The sequence below is a fragment of the Nematolebias whitei genome, chromosome 8, assembly GCF_014905685.2.
Source record: "Nematolebias whitei isolate Nwh7 chromosome 8, NemWhi1, whole genome shotgun sequence".
NCBI classification, from domain to species: Eukaryota; Metazoa; Chordata; class Actinopteri; order Cyprinodontiformes; family Rivulidae; genus Nematolebias; species Nematolebias whitei.
This window is the reverse complement of record NC_056505.1, coordinates 34,160,992-34,179,570: the sequence shown is the minus strand read 5'-3', so window position 1 is coordinate 34,179,570 and position 18,579 is coordinate 34,160,992. Positions and strand designations below refer to the sequence as shown.

Below are 18,579 nucleotides of genomic sequence, written 5' to 3'. Positions count from 1 at the left end.
TTCTTTCCCAGCATCAACAGCATCAAACCTTCAACCTACCATCCATGTTGCCCCGATCATTTCACGCATGACGATGATTGATGTTGTGAAAGAACTCAGGTTAACGCCTCAGATTTGTTGATCTCCTAAAACCACTCGATCCATTTTGGCGTCATGGAAGAGTTTATAATTCTGCTGAAAGAGGTCACTGTTCATGAGAGGGTGCAATTAGCAAAACATTGGAGCAGGTTACAGTCCATGTACCACAGCATCCATATTAATGGCAGGACCTAAGGTTTTCCTAAAGAATATTACACCCCCAAGCAGCTCACAGCCTGCTACAGTTCTTTCTGCTGGATGTCTTGGAGTTTTGTCTTTGCCAGATTAATGAAGCACACAGATTGTTCTTTTTCACTTGGCTGATCTTTCTAGGGGTCACCACAGCAGATCATCTGACTCACCATATCCCTAGCGTGCTGCTCTGTCACACCATTCCATTTCATATCCACCTTCACTACATCAGTAAACCTCCTCTGTGGTCTTCATCTTTTCCTGCCACCTGACAGCTCCATTTGCAGCTCTACCTTTGATCAATATATTCTGTGCATGTCTGAACCATCTCAGCCTTGCTGCTTTTACTCGGTCTTCAGAACACTTCGGCTGAGCTGTCCCTCTGATGTACTCGGCTCTAATTCTGTCCAAGTTAGTCACTCCCTTCAAAACTGTGAACATCACCATCTCTGCCAACTCTAGTTCTGTTTCATGCAGGAGCGGTTCTAGGATGTGACCTCTAGTGGTGCTTAGCCCCCAGTACTGTATTTTGGCTTGAACAACGCACCCCATGGTGTGGTTTTTGAGAAGTGCAAAAGCTTACAGCACCTGGTATTCCCAGGTGGTCTCCCATCCAAGTACTAACCAGGCTTGACCCTGCTTAGCTTCAGATATCAGATGAGATCAGGGTGTGTTTAGGTTGGAGGAACTCAGTCAGAAATAGGACTTTTAAAGGATCGTAACAAACAAAGACTAAACTCATGCAACCAGAAGTTACAACATATATCTCAATACTTGTCTCCATTTGCTCCACCTTGCTTGGACTCTCCTTTTAGTCTCACTTGTTCAAGGTTCTTTATTGTCATTCACATCACATGAAATGGAACGAAACTGTATACTCAAGATCCCAGTTACAGCCAAAAATAGCAATAATATAAACTATTTAAAAAAGAAAACAGTATTCAAGGATCTAAGATATACTCTAAACAATATTAACATAATATCATACGGTGTATTAAACAGCAGCCACTTGTGCTCTACCTGCTGCATGCAGTGGTTGACCTCAGGTACCAAAACTCATCTACTTTCAATTCTGTAACTCCTTGAAGCTTTTCATTCTTCCTCACATTCACACATGTATCTTCTGTCTTTCTTTTACTGACTTTCATTAATCTTCTCATCAAGGCCTACCTTCAACATCCCTAGACTCTCTTCCACCTGCTCCCACTATCAGTTACCAATCCCAATGTAGTCTGCAGGCACCAGACTCCTCATCAGAACAGGCCTACTTTTTCTATATATTTACGTATATTTTAGTTGTTTCTAATTTAGATGTTCACATGCACTTTGACAGTAAATACAGCTCATCAGAAGCATTTTGAGTTCTAGCTATTTATGGCTTTGTTGCATGTTTCTTTCCTTAATATTTGACACTTCCTGACCACAGTAGATTCGTAAAATCCCACAAAGCTGCAGTAATGGAGATGCTTTGACACCGCTGTTTTGAATTCACAATTAGATCTTGGTCACAGTTACTAAAAATCCTTACACGTGCCCCTATTTTCCTGCTTCCAACACATCATCTTTAAGAACAGAGTGTTCTCTTGCTGCCTAATATATCCCGCCCACTGCCAGGAGCCGCTGTAATGAGACAATCAGTGTTCTTCACTGCAGCTCTCAGTGGTCATAGTGGTTTATCTGTGCAAAAGAAGACTAAATGTTAAAACTCGTAGTCATAAAAATCAGCATATGAGCGATGTAGAGTCATTATTCCAAGCATTTTTCTCACTAACAGTTCAACCTTCCAATTTTAGCATCACAGCCCTACTGCTTTATTATTTCCTGAAAGCAGGAATCCATCATCCCCCTGGTAATACAGTAAATTACATCTCTTAAACATTTATGAGACTTTGTGAAAACAGTTTCATTGTTCTCCACCGGGGTTGTATGTTTTGGAGGTTTTCTTTAATTTTTCATCTCATCTAGCAAAAGAAAAACAAACACAATTTATGAATGTGTAAGGGTTGTCATGTTTTGGACCACTGTAACACATTAATGAGTTACTTATCGGCCGAGCACAAGAAGAAGGCTGAAGGGTTGTCTTTAGTGGGAAAGTTAGAGATGTTCTGTCTCCAGGCGGTGCTCTTTGATATGACTCCATTGTGCTCTTCAGTATGATGTCATATCAAATAACAGAGCCAGCTTTGAGCCTCGAGCTTTGTTTCTTCGTTCTGACTGAAAACTTAATCCCCTTCTTCTGTTTCACTTACTGGGGATTCCTTACGTCTCCCTGGCTTCAATCGAGAAAACATTAGGTTAGTTTGCCATTATGGAAAGGCCTTGTTGTAACTGAATAGGCTCTTTTTGAACTTAAGTCAGTGCTGTCTTTAGTGTTTTACATTTACTTTATCACATCTGTTGCACGTCAGCGGTGCTGCCCCCGGACTGACATGGTACTTCCCCCGCTGGATTTATCACTTGAACAAAGATTATGAAAACAAGTTTTTCCTTTCCAGTTTAAAGCTATCTAAAACGCCATATTTTCAGCTAAATTTAGAGACGTATACGTCAGTAAATGTTCCAGCAAATAGCAGCAGGAGCTGAAAATTTAGACTTTGCCATTCCCAGGCACCCAAATGTACTATATTTGGCTTTGAAAAAAATAAATAAAAAAAACTTTATTGCCTGTGTGTCAATATGTCAGGGACTCAATTTTGAGTTAAATTTAAAAAAAAAAAATCACTTTCTTTCCAGTGGAGGAGGACAGAAATCAAACGTATGAGTGTAATTTAATGTGCTTGGGTCACACATCAATAAGTAATTTTAGTCTCACTTGGGGTCTGAGATGTGATGGGGATAAAATTAAGAGCTTGCGCAACCCGAGCCTAACAGTTAAATGAAAAGCAGTTCTAGCACCGACAGATTGATTTCATAGGAGGTACACAGGAGTTGCAAGACATGCCCGTGAATTTTAACATTGTTTGCTGTTTGACAGTGTCAAGCATCCCGTCTCTATCACATCTGCTCAGTACAACACCGGTAGCATGCGCATTACCCCAACATTTATGCATTTAACATGTGGTTTGTCTTCCAAATCTCAAGGATGAAGTATTTGTCTTCCAAATCTCAAGGATTTGGAAGACAAATACTTCATCCCTCACTTATCCCAGCCATCATCACTGACAGTCTGCTTTGCTGCCATGTTTCAGGGGAGATGTGGACGTGTCGGCTGTGTGCCAGTACCAGATCGGGGACGTGAAAAAGGTGTTCGAAGGGTCCTACAAGGAGTACAGGGAGGCGTCGCAGAGATGGGGTCGCTACACGGGTCCTGTTCCTAGCCCCCGGCCTGGATCGGTAAGAACCTCAGAAGCCAGCGCTCGTGATGTTTGATAAATGTAGTTTCCAGGCGATGTCAGGCAGCAGAAAAATAGAATTATAATGGAAGAGATGTGAGGGCAGAGGTGGGATGGAGCAGTAATGAGAAAGGAAGGGAGAGACGAAAAAATAGGTGATGAGGATGGAATCAAAGAAGCTGGCACGATACAGAAAACTATGCACATAATGATCCAGGACCAACAGAAATAAGAAAAAGGAAGGAGGGTAGTGGAGGAACGAGGGGAGCAGAGGGCAGTCTCCTCTAAGCCAAATAACCATGCCAACCTGTGTCAGCGCCAACTAAGAAGTTTCCTCCTCTTCCTTCTGTCTTCGTTGTACTTTCCACCGTTCTGTTCCCTGCTCCCCATCCCTCCTCCATCCGTCCATCCTGTCTCTGCGTTGCAGTGTATAACCAACTCCGACAGGGACAACGGATACAACAGCTCTCTGCAGCTGCCAGACGCCATGCTAAACTTTGCCAAGAAACACCCGCTGATGGAGGACAAAGCTTCAGCTCGCCCTCTGCTGCTGGCTAAGGGGGTCAACTTCACGAAGCTGGCGGTGGATCGGGTCAGTGCCCTGGACCAGCGAGCGTACGGCATGCTCTTCATCGGCACAGGTGTGAATAACACAGAACCTCTCTGTCGCAGTAAAGAAGTGGTGTTTTGTAGAAAGGTATGAGCTCCAGAGTGAGACTTCAAATGTGTTCATTAGTCTTTGAATGACATTTCAGCTCAGCACTCAGACTTGAGTCACTTCAGTTGCTTCGTGCTTCTCCCCGTGTTGAAATCTCAGTTGTTGTTTTTCAAGCGACAGCTCCCAACACGGTGACATTTCATCTGAAACCCCTGAATAAATCACTTACACTTCAACTGGCTTCACTCTTGAATCTTCAGATGTTGCCGTAACATTGCCACACGCATCAAATAAGTACCTCTGCGGATCAAACCTTCAGCTGTTTCACTTCCACTCATTGCTTTTTCTTTGTTTTTAAACCCGGGCCTGCACTTATTTTCATTGGCATTCAATGCAGTTACTATTCATCTCCTCCAGTGCAACAGTTAACAATAATTTAACGTGTTTACAAGGCTGCACGCTTTGAGAAAGGTCTTTTTTAGTTATAGATTAAATCGTTTTCCTCTAAAGGCAGTACAGGTCAGAGAACATCCTGTTCTTGGCAATAGTGTTGAATCACCTCCTTTGTATACTGTGCATGAATAGGCCTGATAGATTCAGGTCAAAGCTGGAGTATGTTTTTCTGCACTTTTGTTGTATTGGATCGCATCATGTGGGAGATTTTGATTATTTGACTCACCTACTGTGCTGTTGCAGTTTAAACGGAGAATTTGGACCCTTTTTTTTTTTTGGAACACAAAAATAAATTTTGAATTTTGTGGCAGCAACACATTCCCAAAAGTTGAAACGGGGTCATATTCCCCTCTGTAAAGCATCCCATCTAGACCTATTGCGATAAACAATAAATCAATTAATCGCATGAAAATTATCGACCTCGTTTTCATTTATCAGCTTTATCATTTCTTCATCTCTCTTTCTACTGAAGATGCTGGATGACAAAAAGCTCAACTCCGACGCTCTTCACTGACCCCTTCCTTTCTCTTTTCTCTTTAAAATACATTTTAACTGTCCAAAATCATGTTTTCGGATAATTAAAAGTAGCTAGCTGAGAAGCTAAGCTACGAGCTAAGCTAACAGGCCGACCTCTGGAAAAAAAACAACGTCTTGTTGAAGTTCCAAAATTCACGGTTGAAACCCATGCCTTTGTGTAAAAAGTTGTTTTTCTTTATAAAAAGAAGCTCAGAACTTGTTTACTGATTTATTTTATTAAAAGCTTTGTGTGAAAAATGCTATGCTAAAGAGTTCAAACCACACCGAGCGTCCGCCATGTTGAGAACCAAAGAGAGACAGCCCATGTCACGTCAAGGGGCCTCCCTCGCCATTTTTTTAAAGAGACACGCTGCTCGCTTCCTCGCTATCCATCCTTTGGTTCAAGTAGTCTTATACTGCCATCTGGTGGTCAAAAAATGGTAATACACTCAAAATAAAATTAACCAACATTTCTTCATAAATTTGTCAATAATTAATAATTATAGTCAAATTTCAAACAATATTATTGTTTATCACAATCATTTTTGGAACAGTTAATCGCCTAGCAAAATTTGTTATCGTGACAGGCCTAATCCCATCTTCTTTTAACAAGAGCCTGTAAACATCCAGGATCTGAGACCAGCTGATGGAGTTTTTGGAGGAGAGTGTTGTCCTATTGTCTGATATAAGTTCTAGCTGTTTAACAGTTCTGGATCCTCTTTGCTGGATTTTTTTGTTTCATGTTGCATCAAATATTTTTTAATGAATGTAACTGCAGCCAGGCTAGTTCAGCACCCGGACTCTACATCTGCTTCTCCATGGTTAAGAACAATCCAATCTCCTTGTTTCTTCTCAGGTGTAGGTGTGTCTCATTTGGGATGTCTCCCCCACCCTGTGGGCGGGATCACCTGGCGTAGCTTTGGGTGGCGAGCGGGACTTACTTTCTGTTCGCTGAACACAGTAACTGAATGACGTGTGCCTTCATGTGCAGCCTCTAAAAGTCTCCAAAAGTTTCCAAACACACCAAAAATGTAGCTAGTTTTGTTGCTAATCACTTTTTGTGGGAAACAAAATAGCTGCTAGAGGCGTCTGATAAGTTGCTAAATATAGCAACAAAGTCGCTAAGTTGGCAACACAGAGAGTTTGGCAAGAGCAGCCGTGGCTCATCCAGTGACGTCGAGCCATGGACCAAACAACAGCAGCAGTTTGCTGATGTCAAATCGTTTGCTCGGCTCGCTTGGAACCATGGCTGAGCTGGGTCCAAAAACCAAGCAGGAAGTCAATGGAGTGACTACCGGCCAATGCAGTCAATGCAAACTGATTCAATTCATGTCCGAAGGGAGCAAGCGCATGTTGTTCTTAACATATATGTATTTTTCTGTACTGATGGGGCCTTTCTAGATGAGCTGCCCATGCTGTAGGCACAAATGTACCCCCATACCATCAAAGAAGCAGGCTTTGAAACGGTAAACTGATAACAGGCTGGATGGCCCTACTCCATTTTAGTGCTTCAGTTTATATGACTGTGGACCAGTTTTCCATTTTGCCTCGGTCCATTTGAAATGAGCTTTAGCCCAGAGGAGATGGCAGCGTTGCTTCATGGTGTTCACAGCTTTAACCTGAATTCTTGGATGGTGATGAACTTTGTTTACTCACAGTGATGATCTGTGAGTTCATGCAATGTTTTTAAGTGAATCAGAACTGTTTTTAATGCAATTCTGTCTGAGAGCCCAGAAATCACAGGATCTATTGGAGCAATGTTTTCCCAATTATTTTCAGGAACATTATTTTGAAATTGTTTCACTATTTTCAGACAGTTTTTCTCAGTCTGGTGAACCTCTGCCCATCTTTACTTCTGTTCTTTTTATTCCCAGTCCTCTTCCAGACCTGTTGACAGCTTACTAATTAGTTGTGAAACGCTCCTCCAGCTCCTTCTTATTTGTACCACTTACTTTTACAGCCATTTGTTGCCTCTGCTCCAACTTATTTATATTGTTGATGCCATCAAAACTCGCTGATGTAAATAAAATAGTACTTTTATTAGTTTGAACACTGTTGGCTATCTTTCATTGTGAATAAGTATGAGTTCATGAGACATGGAATTTAACAATAATAATACAGTGTTATGTGTTGTCATCACTGTATGTTCCCATACAATGGCAAAATTGTCTCTCTGCATTTAGCCCATCCACCCCCAGGTGGTGCAGTGGGCAGCTGTTGAAGGCACCCGGGGAGGGGGATAGGATGTCCTGCTCAGAGACACCACAAGATGTGCAATGACTGGGGACTGAACTAGGGACTTTTGGGTCCCAAGTTGGCTGCTCTGCCTCTGCACCATCTCGGCCAACTTAATGTATTTTGTTTGAATAATCTTACGCAACTCATCTTTACTCAATTGGGGTGTAAATCGGGCGGCACAGTGAAGCAGTTGGTAGCGATGTTGCCTCTCAGCAAGAAGGTTGTTGGTTCAAATCCCAGTGACGACTGGATTTGGGCACCAGTGATCCCCATTCAACCTGAAAAGGAAGAAACGGGTAAAGATGGATGGATGGATGGATGGATGGATGGTGTAAATTTTATGCTCGCTATCGTTCAACATATTCCTCTCATACATTCCTGTTGTTGTCTCAGCAGTAAGAGCCCACAGGCCATGGCAGCAAGCAGGGACAGCCTCTGGAATTAGGAGCAGTGGCACACAAACAACATGCCATCTGGCCAGACTTCAGCTGGGTTTCAATTAAGGGCTTGATTTGCATTCTGAGATCCATCCCCACGCATCAAGGGAAACGACTTATCTATGTGCAACTTGATTAATATGTCCAGTCAGCAGCCATAGGGCCCATACGCTGCCTGTCCTCCCAGAGACCTAATCCTGAATAGCATAAGTCTGACTGGATTTTGGGGAATGGGAATTCAAATGCAGCTCTGTTCATTGAATGAATGAGGAGGGGTTGACTGCTTACCATTCAGATCACTGCGCCGGCAGAGGGATTGGGGCGACACAGACAGTGTGACAACAGTGAACTGCAGACCTCACTGCTGCCAAGCAGGGGGAGACCGATCCGGACACTACAACACACACAGGTGTGCACGCTAACACTCGCTGCGCCAAGCGCAGTCATCCCGCTTGTCGCGCCTCGCAGCACAAACTCAACAGGGCCCTTGGCAGGCGTGCGCTCATAACGCCAGTTGGGCTCCTGGCTTGATTAGCCATTAGCTGCAGCGTGGCGACAGCTGATGTGCAAAGAGAGGGAGAGAAACAGGGAGCGCTTGTCGAGACAGTTTTTCAGCTGAAACAGGCGGCAAGGACTGAGGATTAGCTGACACCGGCCCCTGACACTACGAGACGCGAGTGATGATTCGCCCGCTGCTTGCTTCACCTCCGTGTGTGTATGCACACGTATTCTCTTCTTTCTAGCCTACCTTCGGCTGCTGGGATAGGTTTTCATATTTTCCGTGACAGGCTCTTAATCGCCTTGACCACATAAGACAGCACATTTCAGCACGTACATCAAGGTCACCCCACCAGCTGCGCCTCAGACTTTTTTCACCCCGGGAATCTAAACTTGTTTACCGTGCCCGTGTATGAAAGGAGCCTTCTCTGCCTCCACCTTCCCCAGCATCAGCTGCTCATACACCGCTCGAAAAAGTCTTTCTCAGATGATACTTCTGCTCCTCAGGGTGCTACAAGGCCAGGAGCGAGATCTCCATTCTTTTCAAATCACCTTTAAATAGTTGGTTGCTGTGGAGCTCAGCAAACATGAGAGGCTGTTTACTCGTCTGCCTCAGCTGCACAGCAGCATGAAATTTTAGTCGAGCTCATATTAAAGTTTCAAAAACCGACAGACGAAGTTGCAGAAAACTTTTTCCATGTAGCTGGTCTCCTCTCGTCGTGGATATGGCTTTCCAGAGCACACATCATATATTTTTAAATTGTCACGCTTAATAAATATCATTAAATCATTTCTGAGCTTTTCTATTTGCATAACGCTCCGGGGCAGTTCCTCAGCTGATTTTAATACAAGTCTTAAACTTTAGAGGAGGGAGAGCTTTAGGCTCTGAGAGGAGCAGTCAGTCATCATTCAGCACTCCGTCTAAGTTCATAAAAAAATGTAAAGAGCACTGGGGGAAGTTTTTCAGCTGGTGTTTTAATTTCAGAACGTCTGCATCAAAACAGCTGTTTAAATTTACATAACCTCGATCACTGTTGCAGGTGTGTCTCTGAATTTATTAACCAATAAGAAATATTCAAAGAAAAATACTTTTCTGTTGCTTCTCATGTTTTCTAAAGTACTATCCATCCATCATCAGTGTTTCCACTACTATTATACAAGTGGGGCACCCCATCAACAGCACCAAGCGCCCCTTCTACAGAACACCCCAAGCGCCCCTTCTAAAGAACCCCCCCCCCCCCCCCCCCCCCGGCTCTTAAACTGTCAGTATAAATAATAAGCAGCGTGCTGCGCAGCTCAGGACGTGTCTCCATCCTGTAACACACCCACCCCCCCACTCCCGACAAAAATCACAGACGAGATGAGCACCCCGCCATGTTATCTAGAGGAAACACTGACCATCTTTATCTGCTTCTTCCTTTTTGGGTCGTTGGGGTCACTGGTGCCCATATCCAGATTTCACTGTGAGAGGCGGGGGACACCTTGGACAGGTCTCCAGTCCATCACAGGGACACATAGAGAAAAACAAGACAAACAACCATTCATTCTCTCACTCACACCTAGGGACAATTTAGAGTTACCAATCAGTCTAACATGCATGTTTTTGGTCTGTGGGAGGAAACTGGAGCACCTGGAGAAAATCCACACATGCACAGAGAGAACATGCAAACTCCACCCAGAAAGGTCTCCGGCCAAGATTTGAACTGGTGACCTTCTCGCTTAGAAGCAGCAGGTCTACCAACTGCGCCACCGTGCCACCCCAGATAATTATTATTAGTATTATGAATGAACTGATGTGAGTGTGTTTGTACGGTTTCATATAAGTGCAGTTTAAATATCCTGATGCATGCTCAATAGTCCAGGTTGAAAAATCTAAAAACGTTCAATCTGGTCCTCTGGACATTCAAAAAAAAAATTTTTTTTTAATGTAGAAACGTTTCGTCTCTCATCCAAAAGACTTCCTCAGTCTGAGGTGCTGTATTCAGCTCAGTCTCTTAAATAGCACCTTCTTAGAGTGGATCAACCAGTTTTGCTGCTGACAACCAAAACCAGCTGATCCCATGCTCAAGAAGGACCATCAGCCTAACAATGGGTCATTAGCACACTGATGGCTGTGTACTATTCACAGAGGGCTGAGTGATACCAGCAATCACAGCATTGTAAGAAGGGGACAGTTGAACCCGGAGGCCTCCACCCCTGTTTAATGATGGACGGTTTCTTTTCACAAAGATGGCCTCCTTTACTCCTCTCTCAAACCATCGTTCCTCTCTGTCCAGGATGTGAACATCTTCATCCCTGAAAGAGTGACCGCTGGCCTGGAGATGAGTGTAGACCGCAGAGTCCTGGCCTGATTATGTTGATCTTCTGTGCCGGGCCATCCTTTTGGCCAGTGGCTGTTTTGTTTCCCCGATGTAAGACTGATCACAGCCCTCCTGACACTGAACAGCATACACAACATTGCTCTGTTTGTGCCGGGGGACTGGATCTTTGGGATGAACCAGTCTTTGCCGTAATTTATTTTGGGGTTTAAAAGCCACTGGGACGTTATGTTTAGAAAATAAACGTCTCAGTTTCTCTGATACCCCCTCAACATATGGAATGACCACTGGTCTGGGTCTGGGTTCCTCCTTTTCACCTGTTGGCTGACTGGAGTCCTGTTTGGGTTTCTTCTCTGCTTTCAGGAAGGCCCAGTTAGGAAATCCACATTGCTCTAGACTAGAGCCTGTCTTGTGTAGGATTTCTCCTTCTGCCTGGCTCCTGAGCTAGTGGGGACACTGTCTGCTCTGTGGTACAGAGTCCTGATGACTCCTAACTTGTGCTCCAAAGGGTGATTGGGAGTCAAACTGCAAATACTGGTCTGTGTGGGTGGGTTTGCGGTACACCTCAGTTTGCAAATGTCCTCTATCAGAGACTGAGACCTCACAGTCCAAGAAAGCCAACTTGCCATTTTTTACATCTTCTCGTGTGAACTTGATGTATTTATCCACAGAGTTGATGTGGTCAGTAAAATGTTGGACTTCCTGAGATTTAATTTTAACCCAGGTGTCGTCAACATACCTGAACCAATGACTTGGTGGTGTCCCTGAAAAGGACGTCAAGGCTCTCTTTTCTACCTCCTCCATGTACAGGTTGGCAACAATAGGAGAAACTGGAGACCCCATAGCACACCCATGTTTCTGCCTATAATATTGTTGTAATATTGTTTCTCGTTTTGCTTTGTTTTGTTTTTTGAATGTCCAGAGGATCAGATTTAACTTTTTTAGATGCAGTTTAAATAATTCTGTTGTTTGACACTCAGATGTTGTGCTGAAGCTGACGCATGAGTTTAAATTTAAAGGGCTGACATTTCTTGAATCCATATCTGACCTTTCAAACGAGACTTTTAGACTAACATCATCTTCTGTTGAGAAATGATGGAGCATAGCTGATTTGATCAAACCTAATTCTGTTAGAACTTAATAATGTTACGTGGAATGTCATGCAATGTCACAAGATGTCTTTCTCAGGGCAGGTGTTGTGAGCGACTCTCAGTTACTACCACATCCTTCTTTATATATTTCTGTATATTGACTGGCCATCTTAAATAATATTTACTTGAAAATGTATTAAGTTGTTGATATACATTCAGTGATTACTTTCTGGAGGTTTCGATAAAATCCATTAAGTGGCTAATAAGATATTTTGCTACCAGACAAACAAGGTTGACTTTAATAGTTAACACTAAAGTTTTAAGCAAAGATCTTACACAATGAGTAACACTCGTGTATTGTGAGTGACTCTCGGCTACTACCACCAAATTTTACCGCAAAATCCGTAAAGTTGACTGAATGTTTTCTATGTTAACTTGACTGTGGTGGCCATCTTGAATAAGGTTGGCTCCAAATGTTAATCAGTCATAGATGTACATCTAATGGTTATACCCTGACGGTTTCATTGAAATCTGTGAACTGGTTCATGAGATATTTTGCTAATAGACAGGTATGATTTACTTGGTACTAGAATTAGTATTTGCATTCTTTTTAAAGCTAGTGCAGTTTATTAATGTGCAGAATATATGTTGGGAATCAGTCTCAGCTACTACCACACCAAATCTTTGTTCAATATGTCTATGCATGGACTGAGTTATAGTCATCGTTGTGTGGATTATTAAAATGAGCTCAATCTTCCTCTTCCTGTCTGTGCTGCAGCTGAAGGCTGGCTGCAGAGGGTGGTGATCCTGGGCTCTGAGACCCATGTGATCGAGGAGATCCAGCTGTTTGATTCAGCCCGGCCTGTGGACAGCCTGACCATCTCCCACTCCAAGGTAAGAAAACCGGCGTATGATTTATCTGAGACACCTCACGTTGATGCACAAAGATCAATATTTACAGCTCTGCATGGGAAGATCATTTACTGTATTTGGTCCTTGTCAACTCTGAGTGGAAGTGGGTGGTTGCAGGCGCATGGAGAAAGTGTAACAAAACCATAAACCTTCTGTCATTTTCCGAGATTGACCCATAAAGAAAATTGCTGTCGTTCTGAAACACTTCATCAAGTTCTGAACAGAAGCTGATTTACAACCAAACAAAAGTTGTAGTTCCTGCCTGCTGCTGTGACGACTATGCTTAGATTTAGTGTGAGCGTCCAGCTGCCTCCATTGTAAAGGCTGTCCTCATAATCGCTACGGAAATTTACAAGTTTTTTTTTTTTTTTGGTCTCCCATCATGGCGCGTAAAGGGGGAAATGTAAATACAGCCCGTCAGTCCGCTCATGCATGTTGTGAGCACATTACCAGTATTACCAGTAACTTGAAAAATAAGTGAGGTTTCTTTCAGAAATTGAGTTGCCAGATCAAAATCCAAGATGGCTGCCACCAGATATGTATACACATAGACAAGGGCATCAGAAGCATCCATATTGTGGGGGGGACACAATGAACGTGTGTAGGTGTGTGTGTGCGCGTGTGTGCGCACGTTAAAAAAAGGTGTTCACTACTGTACAAAAAAGCAACATTTCATCTAGATTTCCTTTAATTCCACACATTTAAAGCATGTTTCTCACCAAGTTTGTGTAAATTTAGCTGCGGGTTTTAAAGACGTTTTAACTTTAATACACTTTAATAGAGAGCGTCAGGTCGGCACTATTTGTCTTTATAGAGAAATAAAAAGCATCACCACTATACTTTTTTACTTGTGTTCAACGCTACTCATCTAAATGATGTTTTTCACGAAGCTTGAGGACAATAAGGTGTGGGGTTTTAAAGACATTTCAACTTTAATGCACCTGAACACACAGCGTCTCTTACACCTGCAGCGTCACAGTTACTGCTAAGCTAAGATGCTACAGACGCAGTGTTCCTCTCAAACATCATCCTAACATGTATATATGTTTATGATCAACCCCCCGGTCAACCACTGCCCACACTAAGCTGCTAAACTGGCAAGCGAGGAACACAGGTACCTCCACTTGTGCACGTTTTCTGCCGAGGCAAGAGGCAGGAAGTGACGGTGGAAAGTTGGAGGTAACCAGGAAAACCTGGAGTGGAGTTTTAGTGGCTTGAATATTCTCCTATTAATCAAGTGGAATGGATTCGTTCACGAAGAAAGAGAAACTGCGCCGCCAAAGAGAAACTGCGCCGCCTGAACTAATGTTTTATAGTAAAAGTGGGGGGGTCCAAATGAACGTTTTTTTAATGTGGGCGGGACTTGTCCCCTTCACATATAATGGTTGCGACGCCTATGCACATAGACATTAATATGTAGACGCCCCGTTGACTGGGTTGGCTTGCTGATGTGATGTAACTGTGTGCCCGCCATATTGGAGGAGTCAAAGCTGCGCTGTGAACTAATACAAACAGGATTTTAAAGCATATTTTAACTGTGAATTTTACGTTAGTGACCCAGCTTATTTAATTCACACACACTAAAGTTAATGGGAAACAGGTACCGAAAACAATGTATTAAAGTTTCTTAGTTTAGTACAATAACTTTATTGATCCCACACATCAGTAATTCATTTTTCATCAGCTGTAAAGTAGTGCAAAAAACCAGCGTACGTTACACTTTAATAATATATGAATAACAACAAAAATGTGGATTAAGCTCCTTCCACACACAAGAAAAAAACATATTTTAAATTATTTTTTGGCCATTTGAAGGCAACAAAAATAATTTAAACACCACACATACACACAGGTTATGTACACATATTATTATTAGATATAATACATGAGCAGACTAAAGTAAATAGCAGGTTGAATGAAAATTAAACAAATAAATTAATTCTGTGCGGGAATCCATTTTCCATAACGTTGACAAGTACACGCCGTAGACACTTCTAATGGTGAAAATGATGCAGACTATGGCTGAAAAACGATCAAGCGACGTGTTGAAGCAGCGCACGCACCAGACACTTTACCGACTCCGTTTTCCTCCTGACTCCACCAAGATGGTGCCGACGTAGGAACGCTGTTCAACGTCCAACGTATTAATGTCTATGTGTATGCATGTAAACTTTGTGAGCTTTATACTGTAACTTTGAAAATAAACAAAGTGTCAACTTCCATTTTGGTGTGTGGCTGTATCTAGGTGTAAAACTTTTTTTTTTTTTTTTTTATCTTGGGTACACTTTAACTGTAAGAGACAGAATCTAAGGGGGAAAAATCCAGAAAATCACTTTGCATGATTATTAAATAATCCATTTGCATTTTATTTCAAACCAACCACCCCTATCATTTGAGGATCTATGCTTTCCTAGTTTTACTTTTGCTTAAAAGTTTCCTCAGATGATTGGGGTGGCCATTAAGGTGGCTGAAGTTTAATCTATGGTGGCCAAGGCCACCACTAGCCACCCCCTGGCTCCGTCATTGCACTTGGGGATGGAAAAAATTGCTCCATCTTCTTGCCAGGATCCTTCACTCTTTGCTGCCTTGGAAAAGCAAAAAAATAAATCAAACCTCCCTCTGTTCTTCTCTTCAGTGTAACTCCTGCCCTCTTGCATGTCTTGCAGCAGAAACATGAAGGTTTACTTCATTCTCTGTTCAATACGAGTCCAGAAAAACACTCATCTTGAAAACTACAAACATTCACTATTCGAATCCCTCGTCATAACGTTTGTTCATTTCTTGATGAAACATAAATGGTAGGCTGTCAGGGGGGAAATGAAGTGTGAAATGTATGAAGTGTTGTGAATGACTCTCAGCTACTACCATCCTAATTTTAGCTCAGTATCTATAAAATTTGTTTCGTAATGAGCATTTTTGTGTTTCCCAAGATCAGTTGGAGGTGGCAGCCATCTTGAATTGGGTTGAATCCAAAAGTTAATCAGTTATAAAGTAGTTGTCAACCCAACAGTTAGTTTCTGAAAATTTTAGTCTATTCAGCAGTTAATTATTTTACATCATCTTACATAAATTGTTTAGAGTGCAGTTTGGAGGTGTTTTTGTTGTATCTCATACTCTGTATTATTTCTGTTCACCTGTGGTTTTTTCTGAGCTGATTCATTGAAAACCCTTTTGTCAGTAACTTACAATAATGGATCCACTGACAACTGGCTGGAGGTTAACAATGAGCTGTTCTCCTGGTGCCACAAACCAAATGTTTTCATCGATGCTGCCCTCTCTCAGTTTAAGTGCTCCCTCATAAAGCTAAAGCTCCCCTTCATAATCACAGTGATTACAGGCCCTCTGCTCAGTGGGGAATTGAACCCCTGCTCCGTTGGCTCTTCGGCCTCCCTGCCCCATCAGCTCAGCTCGGTTGTGTCGTGTCCCAGTGGATCAACAGCAGCCCGTCCACTGATCGATAAGGTTTGATTGAGGCATTCTCAACTCTAAAACCCACCACTTATCTCATTATTGTGGGCTTAGCTGCGACCAAACATATTTTATAACAGCTTTTGCAAAAGAAGGCCCTAAACTGGATTGGATTGGAGGAGGGTCAAGGGTGTATGTTATTGTAATTGAGAGTGATTATCCCATTATCTCCTCTAACCCATAACTCAGTCTCTCTCCTCTCGTTTGTGTTTCCTCTTTGGTCTCGTCTTTCTCTGGTTACTGTCTCTCGACTGAACGGCTGGCCTTATTCTTTGTCTGGTCTTTTTCTTGAATTCTCTGTAGAAGTACTTGTACATCGGCTCTCGTTCTGAGGTTCTCCAGTTGCCCTTGGCCAACTGCAGCCGCTATCAGTCTCAGCCAGACTGTTTGCTTGCCAGGGACCCCTACTGTGCATGGGACAACGAAGGTCGGGCCTGCGTCCGCATCGACCTCCACCGAGGGTGAGACGAGTACCTGAGTGCTCTTGTTCATTTATTCCAAGTTTGACAGGGCTGCGAATACACTTGTACTGAACTCTAACCCTGGCCCCTGAAGCAGTGGTCACTATTTTATTGCTCAGTTTAGAGAGATGTTTTTGAATCTTTCCTTCTGCAAATCATCTTTACTTTTTTCTCTTTGGTACAGGCCCACCTCCTCCCTCTCACAGGACCTCATGCTCGAGAGATTCAGTCGTGGAAAAGCCAAGTTTGATAAGCCTGTCTCCATTCCCAGCCCTGGTGAGTTCAGGGCTATACCTCACTAGTGACCCCATGTGGAAGCCAACTGTCAGTGCAGGAGAAAGTTAGCTTTGTGATAGAAACAGGAAACTGAACTAGACTTGGTGAATACACAAAGACTGAAATGAATTAATTTATTTAAGCAATTGATAACTGCCTGATGTATAATATGTTGTGAATTTATTATAGCTGACACTGAACCTCATCTTATGTCTCCTCTCTTTACCTTCTCTTCTGACCCTCATGTTATTTTGCAGAGAACTCCCGTCTGAGAAACGTCACAGTGGTTGTGGGGTCTGACATGGTGCTGCCTTGCCAACTTGTGTCCAACTTGGCCCAGCCTTTCTGGGTTGTCAATGACCGTGAGCTCCAGCTGGGTGATCCAGAAGCAGGAGGACCGCGCTTTGACCGAGCCCTCAAAGCCCTAATTGTCCCTGAAGCAGGCCAGATGCAAGCAGGCCGCTACATCTGCTACTCTGAAGAGCATGGAGTCAAGTTCCAGACAGAACGCTACCAGGTGGCTGTGGTTGCCAGTGCTCCGGTGTTTATGGAAGCCCGGGCCCCAGACAGTAGCATGGGCCTCTTCTGGGTGCTGGTCATCACTTTAGGAGCAGCGTGCCTGTTGCTTCTTGTGGCAGCTCTCTACTTGCGCAGGAGGTTGAAGCTGGCACTGGGGAAAGGAGTTGATATGAAGCCTCTTGAGAGCACCTTGGTCTACCCCGTCACTCTACCCAAGGAGCCACCCACCTTCGTGCCCAGCAAGATGCCAAGCGATGAAGACCGATTTTGGGAGACCGGCGCTAACTACTACTACTCAGACGGTTCGCTAAAGATCGTTCCCGGACACGCTCTGGGGCCCAGCAGCGTCAGCAGCACGGCGTCACCCAGCGCCATTCCCGGCCAGCCCATCCACTCCCCCAGTCGCCTCAGCCTCACCAATATCCGAGGCTCTGGTAGCAATGGCTACATCCGCCTCAACCTGAGTGCGGCAGGGGAGGAGAGGGCTAGCGGTGTTGGCGCTGGGGGCGGCGGGCTTGGAGGTCTGGGCGTGGGTGGGAACGACTACTCCAGCCCCTTCAAGGAGGAGCTTAGACGCACTCTACAGCAGAGAAGCATCCTGCCAGACGCAAACCCTGAGGAGTCGTCTATCTAGGCCTGTCTTCTTGATTCCTTGAGGTGGAAAAACAAAACAACCAACCTACCTCCCTCCTACTGAGGATGCCCGCTCTCTGTCTGTTGACTCCCATGCGCCCTGTCTCACTCCAATGCCTGTTTGGCGCTCCATAGACTTTTATAGCACACAGCATGTTGAAAACACACTAAAATACTGAGTTCACCAACATGCATTCCTGCAATTGCTGTGCTTTGAGCAACACAGTCATGGTTGTGACATTCTCTGCTTCCACTGTACAACTGCCACTTGTGTAAATTTTGTATTTTAAAAAGGATAACGCAGAGGAGACTGCTTAAGGCTTGGAAACTTGACAAATGGTGTTAATTGTTCTCGTCGGGGCACATTTTTTCTTTTACAGTTGACTTGGCCCTCGTGAAACCAGTGAGCGACAAGGGCAACTGACTGGAAACACAGACCTGATTCTGTGTTGGAGTCCCCTTTGGGATGTTTTCTGCTTACTGCACTTCAAAAAACAGG

General features: G+C 43.6%; 1 protein-coding gene across 1 annotated transcript in view; it reads left to right on the top strand.

Moving 5' to 3' along the window:
- The window catches only part of sema4c (sema domain, immunoglobulin domain (Ig), transmembrane domain (TM) and short cytoplasmic domain, (semaphorin) 4C), a 91,432-nt gene extending 73,156 nt beyond the window's left edge, over positions 1 to 18,276 (top strand). Inside the window, exons 7-12 of the mRNA XM_037680720.1 lie at positions 3,459 to 3,603; positions 4,030 to 4,243; positions 12,590 to 12,705; positions 16,495 to 16,652; positions 16,837 to 16,928; positions 17,186 to 18,276. Of these exons, the coding sequence (XP_037536648.1) occupies positions 3,459 to 3,603; positions 4,030 to 4,243; positions 12,590 to 12,705; positions 16,495 to 16,652; positions 16,837 to 16,928; positions 17,186 to 18,081 (1,621 nt within the window). The 3' untranslated portion in view covers positions 18,082 to 18,276. The remainder of the gene's footprint in view (positions 1 to 3,458; positions 3,604 to 4,029; positions 4,244 to 12,589; positions 12,706 to 16,494; positions 16,653 to 16,836; positions 16,929 to 17,185) is intronic.
- Positions 18,277 to 18,579: the final 303 nt, after the last annotated feature.